Here is a 15,770-nt window from a genome sequence, read left to right as displayed (position 1 = left end):
GACGAGGAATTGAACCCGTGACTCTTCAGTGTGTGGGCTAATGCTCTAACCATTGAGAAACATGGGCCAGGGCTCTAATGGTCACCTTTCTGATTGGCACACTGTTGTAAAGGCGATTTATTCAGATTTCAGCTTGTGGTTTACGTGAGGATTTAAGAGGAATGGTGTTGACTGTATAAAAGCTGTCCCAGAGCTGATCCTGGGCCAAACAGTGAAATGGGCAAGGCTTATGTTTGGTGCTCTCGCTTTCCCTTTCTGGGCCCCTGTCCTAATTTCCGGGTTCTCCATCTTTCCTGTTGCCCGACTGAGAAAAGCATCTAATTAAATGACCTCAGATTAAGAGGCGAGTAAATACTGGTATCAGCTAAGTGTGTCACACATTCAAAGAGCATTTTTATTTTAAAACTATTGCAAACCTAAAACTTCACCAGTGATGGAAATCCTCCCATTGTGTAGCTGAGTTTCAGATTCTACTTCTCCTAAACTGCTTATGAGGGAGAAGGCTCAGGCAGTTTCCTTAGGCAGGACTTCAGGGATTTGAATGTTACTTTTAACCAGTCACCCTAGCACATTGCCTGCATTAAGCATGAGTGATTAAACAAGTATTGTTTTGGTGCATTCACAGATGGCATTGAGCAGTGGTTTCAGGATGGGGGGGATGTTGGGGAATGAAGAAAAGTTTTAGCTATGAGGCTGAGAAGAGAGTTCTGGAGAAAAGACTGATTTAATGAGATTGTCCCTCCAGCAAAGTACTGTCTGCTATGATTGCATAGCCCTCTCTTCCATCTCAATGAAATCTGCAGTAAATTCTACAGTGTTTACTGATGCTTTTGCATGTTTAAATTTTTCTTTTTTTTTCCTTTTTGAGTAGAATATCTAAGATGACAAGGAGGACAGCCAACATTTGAGTCATAAACATAAAGAAAGTGGGAAACAATCTTTATAACTTCTTCCCATTTAGGCCAAATAAATGCTGAGCAGATATTTGCAGAATATAAGTTTAGAGAAGCACAAATGCATGTGATCCGTCCAGCTTCCTACCCCTGATTGGGAGCCTTTGGCATTCAGCACATTTCTTTGCTGACTTAATCATCTTAGAAGCTACCTGGATTGATTTACTGACTGAGAGGACTAGCTGTCAGTTCAGGCATTCATATTCTCTGGCTTGGGCTAGCCCATTGGCCCCGGTATCAGTCAGCGTTAGTTGAATGGTTTACAGCAGCAAAGGTCCATTTTTGCTCACATTAGTCGCCCTTGAGAGTCAGCTGCAGCCCTGCTTCTTGTCCTCCTCACTCCAGGCTGGCTCTTTGGGGATGTACTGGCCTCTTCAGAGGGAAAAGAGTGTAACAGTGGACCTTTAAGGTGCTCTCAGACCCTTCTGCTAGCAAAGGAAGGGTACAGGGCCTGTCCACCCATATTCCACTGGCCAAAGCAAGGCACATGGCAAAGCCTGATCCTACTTCCTGGGCAGGAGGATGACCCTCCTAAAGCAGGGACCTATATGGTGAGACACTGAATGTATCTGAACCTATAATCCATTGCATCCTCTTACTTCTCCTTCCTGGTAATCAGTCTCTCTCCATTCCTGGCTGCCATCACATTATCAGAGCTAACTGCTAAAAATTCCAATGTAGTCTTATAATTATTCCTGGCCCTACCAACCTTCGTTACCTCTGAGCCAGTTTGGGCAGTGCTTCCTAACATTTTTTGCATCACAACACTCATAGAAAACAACGCCTATGGCATGTGGAAATAAGGAGGGATGAGACAGGGCTGGCGGGGGTTAACCCAAGGATGAGAGCTGCCCAGGTCCCACCTCACCGGGCCAGCCGGTGGGTAGAGTGAATCAGTATTTTTGTATGTACCTGTCACCCATGCAAGACAGCAATTGGTATGCTCCGACTTAAAAGACAGAGTCCTAGCTCTTTGTTCTCCCTAGGAAGTTCTTCTTCCCCTTCTCTGCATGGAAAACTCCTATTCATCCTTCAATACCCAGCTCAAATGTGCATCTCTGGGGTCAAGCCTGCTCTGACTGCCTAGGCAGAGCTAGTCATTTCCTACTTGATGGATTTGTTTATATCTCTGGGATGGCAGTTATCATCCTCTAGTATAGTTATTTCCTTGCTTATTTGTTTTCCTACTTTACAGTGAGCTCTTGGGAGCAAGGGTTTTTATCTCATTTACTGTTTCATTCCAGCATGCTGGTAAATAGTAGGCACCAAAAAAGTGTTTGTTAAACAAATGGATAGATGATGTGTGATAAAAAGAATGCTGCCACTGATTTTAATATAGGATTATATGTTTTTCTGTTTCCTTGCAAAGGAGAGATACTAGTACCAAGTTTTGCTGGTAACTGTTTATCACAACTTTTCTGATGTTTAATTGCACAAGATTATACAATGTCTCACCTCAATAATTTAAACAGTGTTTTAAGTCCTTAAAATATATTATCAGTTATAATTTTTCTATCTGTTACTTAATCCCTGATAGCATATATCAGTTGCTATAGCAACTTGTGTCCTCTCTGGGCTTCTTATCAAGGACATATATGTCTTTTTTGCTCTTCCTCATATTTCTGTCTCTCTCCCCCCCCGCCACACACACCTACCCCTTATTTCCTTATTTGAGCAAATAGAAAGTTGCCTTTCGTGCTTTCTATTTATAGGGAGTTGAGGGAAAATGTCAGATGCTGGGGATGATGTCATGAAGCTGATATTTTCATCTACTTCTAGAGTATACACTGTCCAAGTTTATTCTTTTGATTCAGCAATTTCTTTAAAAACTGAACCTGTGGGAACATAAGAAATACAAAGATTTCTATAAAAGAATATTCTTCGAAATAAATTGTGCTACATGTATTTGATACAGTATTGTGTACCATTAAAACCCATGTACATTAAATGTTAGAAAAACATTTAAAAAATGGGAAACATGTTTACAATATGATAAAAACAGAATGCAAAATTGTGCAGGTGGGGCAAACGTAGGTTTATAATGGTTTGTATGGAAAATAAAAACTTTTGACAGCATCAAACACTAAGGCTGACATAGAGCCTGATGCTGAAGTAGAAGAAAGGGGAATGGATGAGAATTTTAAAGCCAACAGAGGTGAATTGAGAAAATCTATCTGGACCTCAACTCATGGTCCTTTGAATTTGCTTCATAAAAGAGACAACCCGAGAAGATCTAGAAAGATGCTTCAGAACTCTCCTACTATCTCTTCCCCTACTCAGTGTCCACTGACCAGGTCATTCCACCTTCCTGCTAGTCAAGTGCTTGTGCCCAGCCAGTCGGACAATTATGGCCAATCCAAAGAATGGGGAAGGCAGGGTGGAGCTGGCGGTTGCCCAGTGCATTGTGGGGATGGCGGCTTAGGGATGTGGCAGGGCAGAGAGAATCACCCCTGAAGTGGGACATACTGGGAGTTACAATTGTCCATAGGCTGCATCAGCTCAGATTGATAAGGAATAGGCATTTGGGCCTGGGGCTCCTACAATATCCCTAAATGAAAGGATACTAAAGATTGGGAAGTGGACAGGGCTCTCTGCACATCACTGTATTCCCACCTGTAGTTTTGAAAGTGGATTCTAGCACCATCCTGTGATTCTAAGAGTTGAACCCACCTTAATAGAGCTGCTTCTAGGGTGCAATAAATCCTCCCTTGTCCAAGGATGAATAAGGAAAAAGGCAGCTTAATGGGGTCTATGGAAAAAATATGCCTTCGAACTAGAGAAAGAGAATGGCTTCTGGAAGCCCCAGGGTAAAAGCCAGGCTCTGAAAATCCCTTTATGGGAAGATATTTAGGTTGAACCTCGAAAACAGCTGTTTTTGTTTTGAAAAACAGTGGATGCTCAGAGATTTCTTAAGTTTCAACCTAATAGAAGAAAATTAGTGTCAGGTTTCTTCTAAGGTAAAGAATAGTGTTTGTTTAGCAAAATACCTTGATCCTTGCATTGTTTTGAAAAGCGAGGCCTGATGAACCAGAGTGAAACAAAGAAAAGTAAGAAAAGTAACAGAAGTGGGGGACGGGAGAGGGTAGTGGTGAGCAGGAAATGTGGAGGAGATTTGAAAGGATGAGACAACACACACATATAAGAGGTAGGCTGGACTCTTTTGGAAGAGACTCCTTCCACGGAGGGTGTGAGGGTAGGGAGAGGGAGTGAATGTTTGCAGACCCAGAAGTGATCTGCTGCAGTGTTTCAGCACCTTCCACCCTCATGGCTTTTCTTCTGCTGCACTCTTAGATTTCACTATTCAGATAAATTGAGAGGCACCAGGGATGGCATTGTAGGTTGTGGTCCACCCAGGTACTCTTTTTCTCAACTGTTACAAACTCTAGGTAAAACCACTTCTAGTTAATTATCAAATCTGAGAAGAATTTTGCACACCATGCCTTTGGCTTACATTAGGGCCCCTCCCTTTTCATTCTAAACGTTAAACTTCTGCCCTTTGCCTCCCATACATTTTACATGCCCCAAAGCAGTCTTTTACAATGAATCCCTCCTTACAAGTGTCTTAGCTCGCTGCTTGTTTGCCTGTAAGAGTGTCAAGCAAAGCTCTTCTAGACGCAGGTTCCAAGAAATGAATAATAATGTGCTCTCAAGGGCTTAGAAGTAAGCGAGGAAAGCAAAAGATCAAAGAAATATTGTTCACTGAATAGGTACTTCATAACGAAATGAAGCTCCTGTTTCTTTGATATTTATTCGAAGTTTTAGACAGAGCATCTTCAATAGGCTAAAACCCTGGAGAGGAACCTCAATGGGACATCCACAAATTATAAGCTTTTGGTGTTATAATGAAAGAAGTGTATTATGGGTCACTATTTTCCTGCAGAACAGAATTTGATCCATAGAAAAATCAAACTGATTTGTTAAGTATACTGCTAATACAATATGATATAATGTTAGCCTACCATGGTAATCTATTAGAATTAATTAGTGATTAGATTATGCTATGCTAGGTACCTATATGGTGGCACAAATACACATTTTCTTTTTGTTGAAAGTATTACAGATGTTCCCTTTATTTGTTTTTCCCCATTGACCCCCTCCACCCAGCACCTGCCCCTCCCAGGCCTTCACCACTCTATTGTCTGTGTCCATATATGCATACTAGAGGCCTGGTGCACGAAATTTGTGCATGGGGGTGTGTGTCCCTCAGCCCACCCTGCGCTCTTTCGTAGTCCGGGATCCCTCACTCCTTACCACCTGCCTGCTCACTCCTTACCGCCTGGCTCGCTGCTCCTTAGCTGCAGGATCCTTACCACTCGGCTCGCTGCTCCTTAGCGCTGCTGTGGAGGCAGGAGAGGCTCCTGCTGCTGCACTCGCCAGTCATGAGCCTGGCTTCTGGCTGAGTGGCGCTCCCCCTGTGGGAGTGCACTGATCACCAGGGGGCAGCCCCTGCATTAAGCGTCTGCCCCTGGTGGTCAGTGCACATCATAGTGACTGGTCATTCCACCATAACAGTCGCTTAGGCTTTTATTATGTAGATAAGTTCCCCAATTAATCACTATCCCCCATTTCCGACCCACGCCTTCCCTCTGAAATTCTCAGCCTGTTCCATGACAAATACACATTTTCTCACTCAAATCCTCATAATCGTCCTCTGAGGTAGATAGATATCATTATATCCCTCATTATATAATACTAGAGGCCAATCATGCGAAGAGGTGCCCCACCTCCCGCTGTGTGAGGAGGCACCCCGCGGGGGGCCGGGACCCGTGCCTGACCCTCATAGCGCCAGCCGCTGCGTTGTGTCCGCTGGGGTGGGGGCAGGCACTCCTGTGTGTTGTGTCTCCGCTCCGGCCTGCCCTCAGCCCCAGCTTCCCCATGGCTGCTGGGGCTGGGGGCGGCATGCAGTCCCCTCCCACCCATCTGCGTGCCCAGCTCCTCCTGAGCGGTCCTGATGCAGCCTCCTCCTGAGCAGTCGTGACGCCTGGCTAATTAGCATATTCCCTGTTTTTATATATATATATATATATATATATATATATATATATATATATATATAATGTAATGTTATTAAAAAACCAGAAACATAGATATGCCACTATACGTTTAAGATAGAGGATGAAATAAGAAAGCAAGTAAAAGACGACTTAACATTTCACTTGCCTGGGCACCCAGGTTCTTCCTTTCAGAGAGTAAGTTTTTCAGTGTCCTTATGAAGGTAAAGGCATTGTCAGCATTCAGACCATTGACATCAAGTCAGAAAAACTTACTTGAAAAGATTATTGCACTATTTCATCAAATGCAAGTTAAAGAGTTCCACATTCAGTGACCTACTTCCTTACCCTGCCTTCGTCTATATGATGTTTTGACTACACTGCAGCTTTCTAGCCTGTGTTATTGATTTTTATCTCAGTCTAATTTCTATTGGCAGGTTGTTTTAAGAGAAAAAGAAAAGGCAGGAGTAGGTTATAAACTGGGACTGCACCCCGATAGTGCACTGTAAGCAGTTTCTGGGCTCCTCTAAGGCGGGCCTGCAAGTGCTGGGAGCTCCAACTCTCTGGCTGTGAAAAAACCTTCTATATTTGGGTGTGATTTATCTCATGTGTTGGGTTGAGATATCTAAAGTGTAATCAACTAATTTAGTTCCAACCCCACAGCTGGCATCCTATATTCTCTGATAAACCATTTTTAATGGGGGGACGTTTTGCTGATGAAAGGTTTTGCTCCTACTTAACACCCTGAACGTCTTATGAATTTTCAGGACTGGAACTTCTGTATGACATTGCTCTGAATGATTTCCTTAAAAAAAAAATGGTTGGTTCTCAACACACAGAACTAGATGGCTTTGTGAATTGTCTTTTCCCTTAGTTTCAATACTTACTTTTTCATTGTCATTTAACTGAAATGCCTTTGATCTTCTTGGTATCATGATGGGTTCTTATTACTCCCAGCTTCAAGGATGCAGAAGTGAGATTGTGCATTGTTGTTTCAGAGAGGTGGACCCTGCTAGATGATGCCCCAAAAGAAATGTGAATCCTTTCTCTGGAGCATTGTTCTGTCTGTGTGAAGGATTATTATAACATCTCTCAGGGTGATTGAAGATTTTTTTTCTTTTCTCTGATGTGCCTCTTGATATTCCAAATGCTGATCATGCTATTCAAAGTATCTTCAGTCTATTCATTTCACTGACCCCAAAGAGGGTGATCATGTTCAGAGAAAGGTACATTTAAAAAAAAATCAAGCAAATAACAGATCCAGTCATGGATACCTTATTCAGGTTTCACATTTACTAGTGGTGGTATCTTGAAAGGCCATCTACTACTCATTTTTAAGGAACCTGAAGATATGGATCAAAGGCATTGAAGAAGGAAGGGAATTTCTTTTCATTTCAGATCTATTCACATGCCTCTTCCCCAGACCTCCTTGTCGCAGGTCTTCTAATTTTTTTAAAAAATATATCTTTATTGGTTTCAGAGAGGAAGGGAGAGGAAAAGAGATAGAAGTATCAATGATGAGAGAGAATCATTGATTGGCTGCCTCCTGCACGCCCCCTACTGGGGATCAAGCCCACAATCCAGGAATGTGCCCTTGGCCGGAATCAAACCTGGGACTCTTCAGTCTACAGGCTGACACTCTAGCCCAGGGGTGGGCAAACTTTTTGACTCGAGGGCCACAATGGGTTCTTAAACTGGACCGTAGGGCCGGAACAAAAGCATGGATGGAGTGTTTGTGTGAACTAATATAAATTCAGAGTAAAGGAGCGGAGGGGAGAGCAAGAGAACCCTCTGCTCTTTCAGCTCCGCGGGCCGGATAGAACAGCCGAACGAGCCGGATCCGGCCCGCGGGCCGTAGTTTGCCCACGGCTGCTCTAACCACTGAATCAAATCAGCTAGGGCTAATTTTGTTCTTTCTAGGCCCCCAACCAACTTCTAAGTCAGTGGTCGGCAAACCGCGGCTCGCGGTTTGACTAATGAGTTTGCCAACCACTGTTCTAAGACATCTGCTGCTGAGACTGTATATATTCTTACCTTGAACCATTTTTTTCCCACACAGTGTTGATAGCAAATAATAATAGTAAAATACTAAAAGCATAAAATTATGTTGTACAACTCTAGACACCACATACATTTTAAAAAATGATTGAAATAGTTCTCTAAAAAAATGTGTATGTAGATCATGGTTTGACTCAAGAAGAAGTAGAAAATGTGGAAAGATCAATAACTATGGATGCTACCAAAAAAGTTGAGAGAAAATTAGCTCCAACATAGTCACCGAGGGCCTAATGATTATAGAGTTGAGTTTCTTCAGACTTTTAAGAATCAGATATTTCCCAGGCAAAATATATATCCTATCTAATAAAAGAGTAATATGCAAATTGACCATACCTCCGCTATACCCACAAGCCACGCCCACCAGCCAATCAGGAGCGAGTATGCAAATTAACCCAATCAAGATGGCTGCAGCCACAGAGAGCAGGAGGCTTGGGTTTCTTCGGCAATGGAGGAAGCCAAGCTTTCTGTCTGCCCTGGCCTGCCTTGGCCTTCTCTTAAGGCTACAAAGTTTCAATTATAGAAGATAAAAAAATCCCAACAAAAATGGCAGCAGCCACAGAGCTGGAGAGAGCAGGAGGCTTGAGTTGCCCCCAGCGATGGAGGAAGCCAAGTTTCCGCAGCCCTGGCCTGCCTTGGCCTCCACTTAAGGCTACAAAGTTTCAATTATAGAAGATAAATAAATCCCAGATCCCAGGGCCTCCGCTTGGGTCACCGGGGGGCGTGGCCAGCCTGCAAACCACCACAGGCTCCTTGCCCAGGCCACCCCACGCCCCAAGGGAACCCCCACCCTGATCCGGGACACCCTTCAGGGCAAACCAGCTGGCCCCCACCCATGCACCAGGCCTCTATCCTATCTAATAAAAGAATAATATGCAAATTGACTGTCACTCCAACACACAAGATGGCTGCCCCCATGTGGTCAAAGATGACTACCCCCATGTGGACACAAGATGGCCGCCACAAGATGGCCAGCAGGGGAGGGCAGTTGGGAGGGACCAGGCCTGCAAGGGAGGGCAGTTGGGGGTAACCAGGCCTGCAGGGGAGGGCAGTTAGGGGTGACCAGGCCTGCAGGGGAGGGCAGTTAGGGGTGACTATGCCTGCAGGGGAGGGCAGTTAGGGGCAAACAGGCTGGCAGGGGAGCAGTTAGGCATCAATCAGGCTGGCAGGGGAGTGGTTAGGGGGTGATCAGGCTGGCAGGCAGAAGGTTAGGGGCAATCAGGAATGCAGGCAGGCGAGCAGTTGGGAGCCAGCAGTCCTGGATTGTGAGAGGGATGTCCGACTGCCCGTTTAGGCCCGATCCTACCTGCATTGGGCCTAAACGGGCAGTCGGACATCCCCCGAGGGGTCCCATATTGGAGAGGGTGCAGGCTGGGCTGAGGGACACCCCTCCCCCTCGTTCACGAATTTCGTGCACTGGGCCTCTAGTATATACATATTTGCAAATACATTTAGAAAAGTGCTGTTCATGCACTTTGTATTCTTTGGGGTAATATTGATTGGCATTGCTGTGTGTATGCCTTCTGCAGTGATAATGAATAATGATTCCAGGACCAGGAGAGAGCTCAGGGTTCGAGGTTGGAATGATTGAATACGAAGGCAGAGGCAGTTCCCACAAATTCTGTAAATGCTCAATATTAACTACTTAGATAAGATGGGTAGGACCATCCTCAGACCCTCATAACATTCTGTGCATATCTCAGTTTACTGGTTGTATCCATTCCCTAATTATCCATTTTATGGTTGAGTCACTCACTAGAGGTGATCTTGAGGGTAGGCAGTGAGTCTTCTTATTTACATCACTAGTGCTTTTACAATAAGCCCTCCATTACATGTTTATTGATGGAATGAATAAATGGGTAAGTGAATTAATAAGTGAACAGAAAGGGATTCCATTCATTTTCTGAAACCAGCAGAAACCTTGATTTTAAAATAGAACCAAAAAGAAGGGGATTGAGTTAGATCATTTATGAATATGTATGCAGAATCCCAAATGAAATTCTAGCTAACCAAATTCAACAGTACATTAAAAGAATCATCCACTATGACCAAAGAGAGTTTATCCCAAAACCACAAGGAGAGTTTTCTATTAAGGAAACTATTGCTGGCAGTATGGGTATGTGCAGTGTTACAACCATTTTGGAAAGCAATCTAGCAATATCTATTAAAGTTTAAAAAGATATATTTCTTTTGAGTCAGATATGCCACTCCTGGGGATCCATCCCAGCAGAAGTAAAAGCACAAATGAAAGAAGTAAAAGGACATATGTACAACACTGTTCATTGCCGCATGGTTCATAGTGGCAAAACAGTGGAAACCAAGTTAATGGCCCTCAGAAGGGAAGAGCTGAGTATAGGATGGTACACCCACACTATAGGGTTTTATACCACCTTTAAAGAGAATGAATTAGAGCTAGTTCACATGATTTCCACAAAGTATTATTGAATGATAGAAAGCAAGGTGCATAAAAGTATATATAAGAAGATCCCATTTTGCCAAAACATAAAAACAAAATCCCAAAAAGCAAAACAAAGGAAAACAGACAAATTCCTGTATCTGTATATGTACTAGTGGAATAGTTGTGAATGACATTACTTCTTTTGACTTTGGTTTCCTTCTCTGAACAGTGGGGTGATGATAATGTCTATTTTATAGGATTTTTGTGAAGATTAAATGAGTTACATAAAAAGTACCTGAGAAATATTAGCTATGATGATGATGATGTTACTGGACTTGGATAGAATATGCAGAATTCAAAGAAAACATGGAAGAACACATACTAGATTGTTAACCTGATTACTTTATGTACCAATGAATGGCTGATGTGGGTTCAAGAGAGAAGGAAGTTCCAAGTAAATAAGGAAAATAAAATAAATGTGTTTCACATTTATGCATTTAATTAAAATTATGGCACACAGAATCTACACTAATAAAAGAGAAAGATGCAAATTGACTGTATCTCCGTGATGCCCACCAGCCAATCAGGAGTGAGTATGCAAATTAACCCAACAAAGATGGTGGGTTAATTTGCATACACAGGCATGGAGCGAAGACTGAAGGTTCTGCCCGAGCGAAGACTGAAGACTGTAGACTGAAGACTGAAGGCTCTGCTGCGGCCGGAGCCAAGCCTGAAGGCTGAAGACTTGGCTCTGCTGAAGGCTGAAGGCTGGGCTCTGCTGCGGCCCGGGTCCCGGGTGCCGGAGGAAAACTGGTGCCGGCAGCCCGGGGAAGGAAGGCCTATTGCACGAATCTTCGTGCAACGGGCCTCTAGTTGTGTATAAAGAGATAAAATTAAAATACTTGTAAAAGGAATACAAGTATATCAAATCAATAAACCTAATAAGAAAAAATGCTATAAAATAATATATGCTGAAAAGGCACTTGCTAAAATTTAATACCATCTCTCCTTAAATATAAGTTCAAGAAAACTTTGAAAGGTGTTTATTTAAAGATAGAAACACCAGCCATCATTGACTCTGAAGGAAAAATATAACAACAGGGTTTCTCCAAGTGTATTTTCCAGAATACTAATTCCACCAGTGGAATAAAAGAATTCTATAGCACAATGATTTGGGGACATGCTTCTCAGAGGTAGCCCACACCTGAATCAATGAAGATCAGCATGGCAGAGGTCTAAGTACTTTTTGACCTTTAAATTGTAGGTAAAATGCCTCTTTTTCAGAGGAAGCTCCCTGGCTGTGTTACTTCAAGTACACCCTGTCCTTTTATTCTCTGCCACACTGCTCTGTTTATTTCCTTCCATTCTAGCCAATAATTAAGAGAACTTCACTGAAATGCAGTGACATCTTAAGAAATTTCTCCTTATGTGTTTCGGTTCTATGTATTGTTTAGACCAGAGTTCCATTGATTGAATCAGTAACATTTTTCTACTTAAGGAATTTCTGAAGAAGTTTGTTTATAAATATCAATTTCTGTGGACATTGCAGCCGAGAGTCATGATTATGTAACTCTCATTGTATGGATTGCTTGGTTGAGAGGTACCGGCTCTCTGTGGAATTTTGTGCCTAAGTTTTCCATACTTGCAAAAAGGAGGCAGTTATTCTTGAATCTTATCTTTCCCAGAAGTGTTTTGTGCAGGATAGAACACATTTTTATGAAGTCCTTTGAGTTTCCCTGATGGAGTGACATTGACGGTGGCATGACAGTGTTGTGATTGCTATCAGTGTTTAAAGGCCACTTTTCTTTCTTGTGTTTAACTACAAAGACTGGAGTGTAGCCAAACAGCTAACTTATCTCTTATCTTTCTGAGCCCTCTGTGTTAAGATCTGTTTAAACCTGAGACTTTTTTTCCTTTTTTGATAGTTGGGGTAGTCAGGAGAGGTTTTCAGAATTGAAAGGATTTCTTTATTTCCCGCCCCTCCCCTCTTGTGATCACAAAATAACTGTGCTTAGCTCATACTTGAACAGAACTCCAGAGTAGATAAAATGTATGTTTGCCTCTAATCAGCGGGGCTGAATTTCTGTGTTGTACCTCAGTGATTAGATGCACAGTCCAATTTTTTGATTTCTGGCATTTCTACTAGCTACCCTAGGATAAAAATCTCTGTGTACTGAACTGATAACCACAGATGGGCTGTTTAACCATTTTTGTATTCTTTCTCCTCCAGGTCCTCATGAACATGGAAGACATAAAAGTCCGTGAAATGCAGATTTTTGACTACAAAAAGAAAATCGCTGAATCAGAGACTAAATTAAAACAGCAACAGAACCTGTACGAAGCTGTGAGGTCAGACAGGAATCTCTACAGCAAAAATTTGGTGGAAGCTCAGGTAAAGAATATATTTATGTCTTTACTAGAGGCCCAGTGCATGGATTCGTGCACTGGTGGGGGGGCATGGCCTGCGGGGATCAGCAGCTGTGGGAGAGCCGTTCATCCTGGTCAGCGGAGCGGCACTCCCATTGTAGGAGAGCACTGACCACCAGGGGGCAGCTCCTGCATTGAGTGTCTGCCTCCTGGTGGTCAGTGCGCATCATAGCGACTGTTAAACCAGTTGTTCTTGTCATTCTGCTGTTTGGTCACTGGGCTTTTATATATATAGATACTTTGATTCCTCCCTTCCCATCCTGGGTTTAAAGGAATTTCTATCATACTAATAGCAGAATTTAGAATAGATCAAGAAAATAATCTTGTGGAATTCATCTGGAAAAAAAAAGATGAATTTTATTCAGAACTCTCAGATTGTTTGAAATGGAAATGACTCAACTTGATAGGATGTGACTATCTCAGTCCAGCTTTTAATTATTATGTAGCATTGCCATTCTCCTGTTTCTAATTTTTAAAGCTGCTAATAGCTGCTGTGACTCAGAGGGCAGCAGCGTACTCTTGTCATTTAATTGCAGAGCTTTGCTTTGTAATCTTTTAGTTATAATGTTTGTAGTGATTCCAATTCCTCTCTTGTAAAATGAGGAATAAGTGTGTGTGTGTGTGTGTGTGTGTGTGTCTGGCATAGTCATTATGCATACTTTGTATATATCTCATGAGAATATTTTGAGAGTTCCTGCTGTAAAGTACCATGAGGTTGATGGCACAGCATACGAAGGAATAGCCCAGTCGTAAGTAGTCAGGAGACCACTGTTTTGAGAGGGCCTCCCTTAAAAGTTCTCGAATGTACATTTGAACTTTCATAGGGACCGTGGTGTCAATTTAATTCACTTCCAAACACTTCTTTCATTTTGTTAGGATGAAATAACGGAAATGAAGAAAAAATTAAAGATTATGACCCATCAGGTAGATCAGCTGAAGGAAGAAATCTCTGCCAAAGAGTCAGCACTTGTGAAGCTACATCTGGAACAGCAACGCATAGAGAAGGAGAAGGAAACACTGAAGGTACAGATCTTACAAGGAAAGTGATGGACCAGTAGTCTCTCTATTCAATGGACGGAGGAAGGCTCTACGCTCACCGAAGGCAACAAGGGGCAGGGAGGACAGCCAAGGTGCCAGGAGGATGAGTTCTACCACCTCTAGGTCAGGCTACCTTACGGGGGTGCTCCCAGATAAACAAGGACGAGGCCATTGGAGATGCACAAACACCTGGTTCAGCTATGTTGGCTATCATCACATCAGCAGAAGAGAGTCTAGCTACAGCCGTGGGCAAACTATGGCCCGCGGGCCGGATCTGGCCCGTTCGGCTGTTCTATCCGGCACGCGGAGCCGAAAGAGTGGAGTGTTCTGTTGCTCTCCCCTCCGCTCCTTTACTTTGAATTTATATTAGTTCACACAAACACTCCATCCATGCTTTTGTTCCGGCCCTCCGGTCCAGTTTAAGAACCCATTGTGGCCCTCCAGTCAAAAAGTTTGCCCAACCCTGGTAGCAGGTCAGCAGTGCCCAGGAAGTCCTGGAGCTTGCAGGCTTCCCACAATCCCTTTGAATTGACAACCTAGGCCCAGCCCTCCTACTCTTCTCCCTGGGCCTTCTATAAGGCAATGTTGGCAAGACCCTTTGTCCCTCCACTCCTAATTGCTATTTACTTCACGTGTGTGTGACTTTCTGCCTACAGTATCATTAGCTATTGGGTTCTCACTTGATTTGCCCTCAACTCAGGTTCACAGTTCACCTTACCTCTTTGGATCTAAAAACTTTGCAGCAACTCCTCCAGGGAATTACCTCCAACTTCATATATATATATATATATATATATATATATATATATATATATATATTAAGACATAGTTTTAAATCTAACTTAGGACATTTTATGTCTGCTAACATAAAGACTGTCTTTAAAAATACATACAAAATAATTATACCATTTCAAATTCTTGAAACAAATATGTTTTACTATACACATTTACTAAACCTAATATATTTTCCTTTTCTTATTCAATCCAATAGATTTCCCTTCTAATCCATTTGACCAAAGAATTAAAAAAGGGACTTTTGAGAGGATTATGGCACTTTATTTTGGAAATATACATCCAGAATACTCATGGATGCTTATGAGCCACTTGTAGGAACTATCTGTAACAAACAAGAGAACTGAATACCTTGGTTTCTGCACATATTAGCTTGCAGAGTATATCAGATTATCTTGAAAATGTGTAATCAGATTTAATACACATATCCTTGTATTGGACAGATTTAATACCATATATCCTTGATTCCAAGATGTCATCAATTGGCATATGCACTCTCAAAATGGGTTTCGTAAACTAATGATAGGTCTTCATGGAACTAGAACTACTACATTACATTAAATTAAGGAACATTTGGTTTGAGAAAGATTAACATGTAAGAAAGGCATCTTTACAAAAAATAAGTAATTGATACACTTACCTGTCTGAGACTTTCATCTCCCAACTCTAGCTTATGATAAAAAAATAATAGAAGATTCTGCATTAAAATTTATTTATATATTAAAAAATGAATACATTTTCTAAAATTTGAAAGTTTCCTGCATCTTTGCTCTTACTGTCTTTATTCAAAAGCTTAGTTTTATAGAAGTTATCTTGTTCCACTCTGAAGCCTGTAGTGGAAATGGGTTTATTTATCATTAAATTATTTAGAATAATCTTATTATAAACATTGCTTTACCCATGGCCTCATGGACCCATGTTAGCCAGGCTTCAGTATAACTTGATCTAGTACACTATCTCTTTCCTTTTACAGGATAGCATTGATCCTCATCTCTTCCTTTCCCAAGTAATGCTCTACTAGTATTCAAAAGATTAATTATTAACCCATACTAATGTCCAAGGTGGAACTAACTGCCTTCTACAAATCCTGCTTTAGAATAAGCAATGTCCTATGCA

At 42.1% G+C, this 15,770-nt stretch overlaps 1 protein-coding gene across 1 annotated transcript in view; it reads left to right on the top strand.

Moving 5' to 3' along the window:
* Window positions 1-15,770, top strand: part of LOC308233928 (cilia- and flagella-associated protein 58) — a gene marked incomplete at its 3' end in the record, with an annotated part of 141,880 nt that overhangs the window by 77,537 nt on the left and 48,573 nt on the right. Inside the window, exons 12-13 of the mRNA XM_080640934.1 lie at window positions 12,628-12,789; window positions 13,701-13,847. Of these exons, the coding sequence (XP_080497060.1) occupies window positions 12,628-12,789; window positions 13,701-13,847 (309 nt within the window). The remainder of the gene's footprint in view (window positions 1-12,627; window positions 12,790-13,700; window positions 13,848-15,770) is intronic.

Source organism: Plecotus auritus (genome assembly GCF_963455305.1).
Source record: "Plecotus auritus genome assembly, chromosome: 9".
NCBI lineage: Eukaryota > Metazoa > Chordata > Mammalia > Chiroptera > Vespertilionidae > Plecotus > Plecotus auritus.
This window is presented reverse-complemented; position numbering and strand designations above follow the sequence as displayed.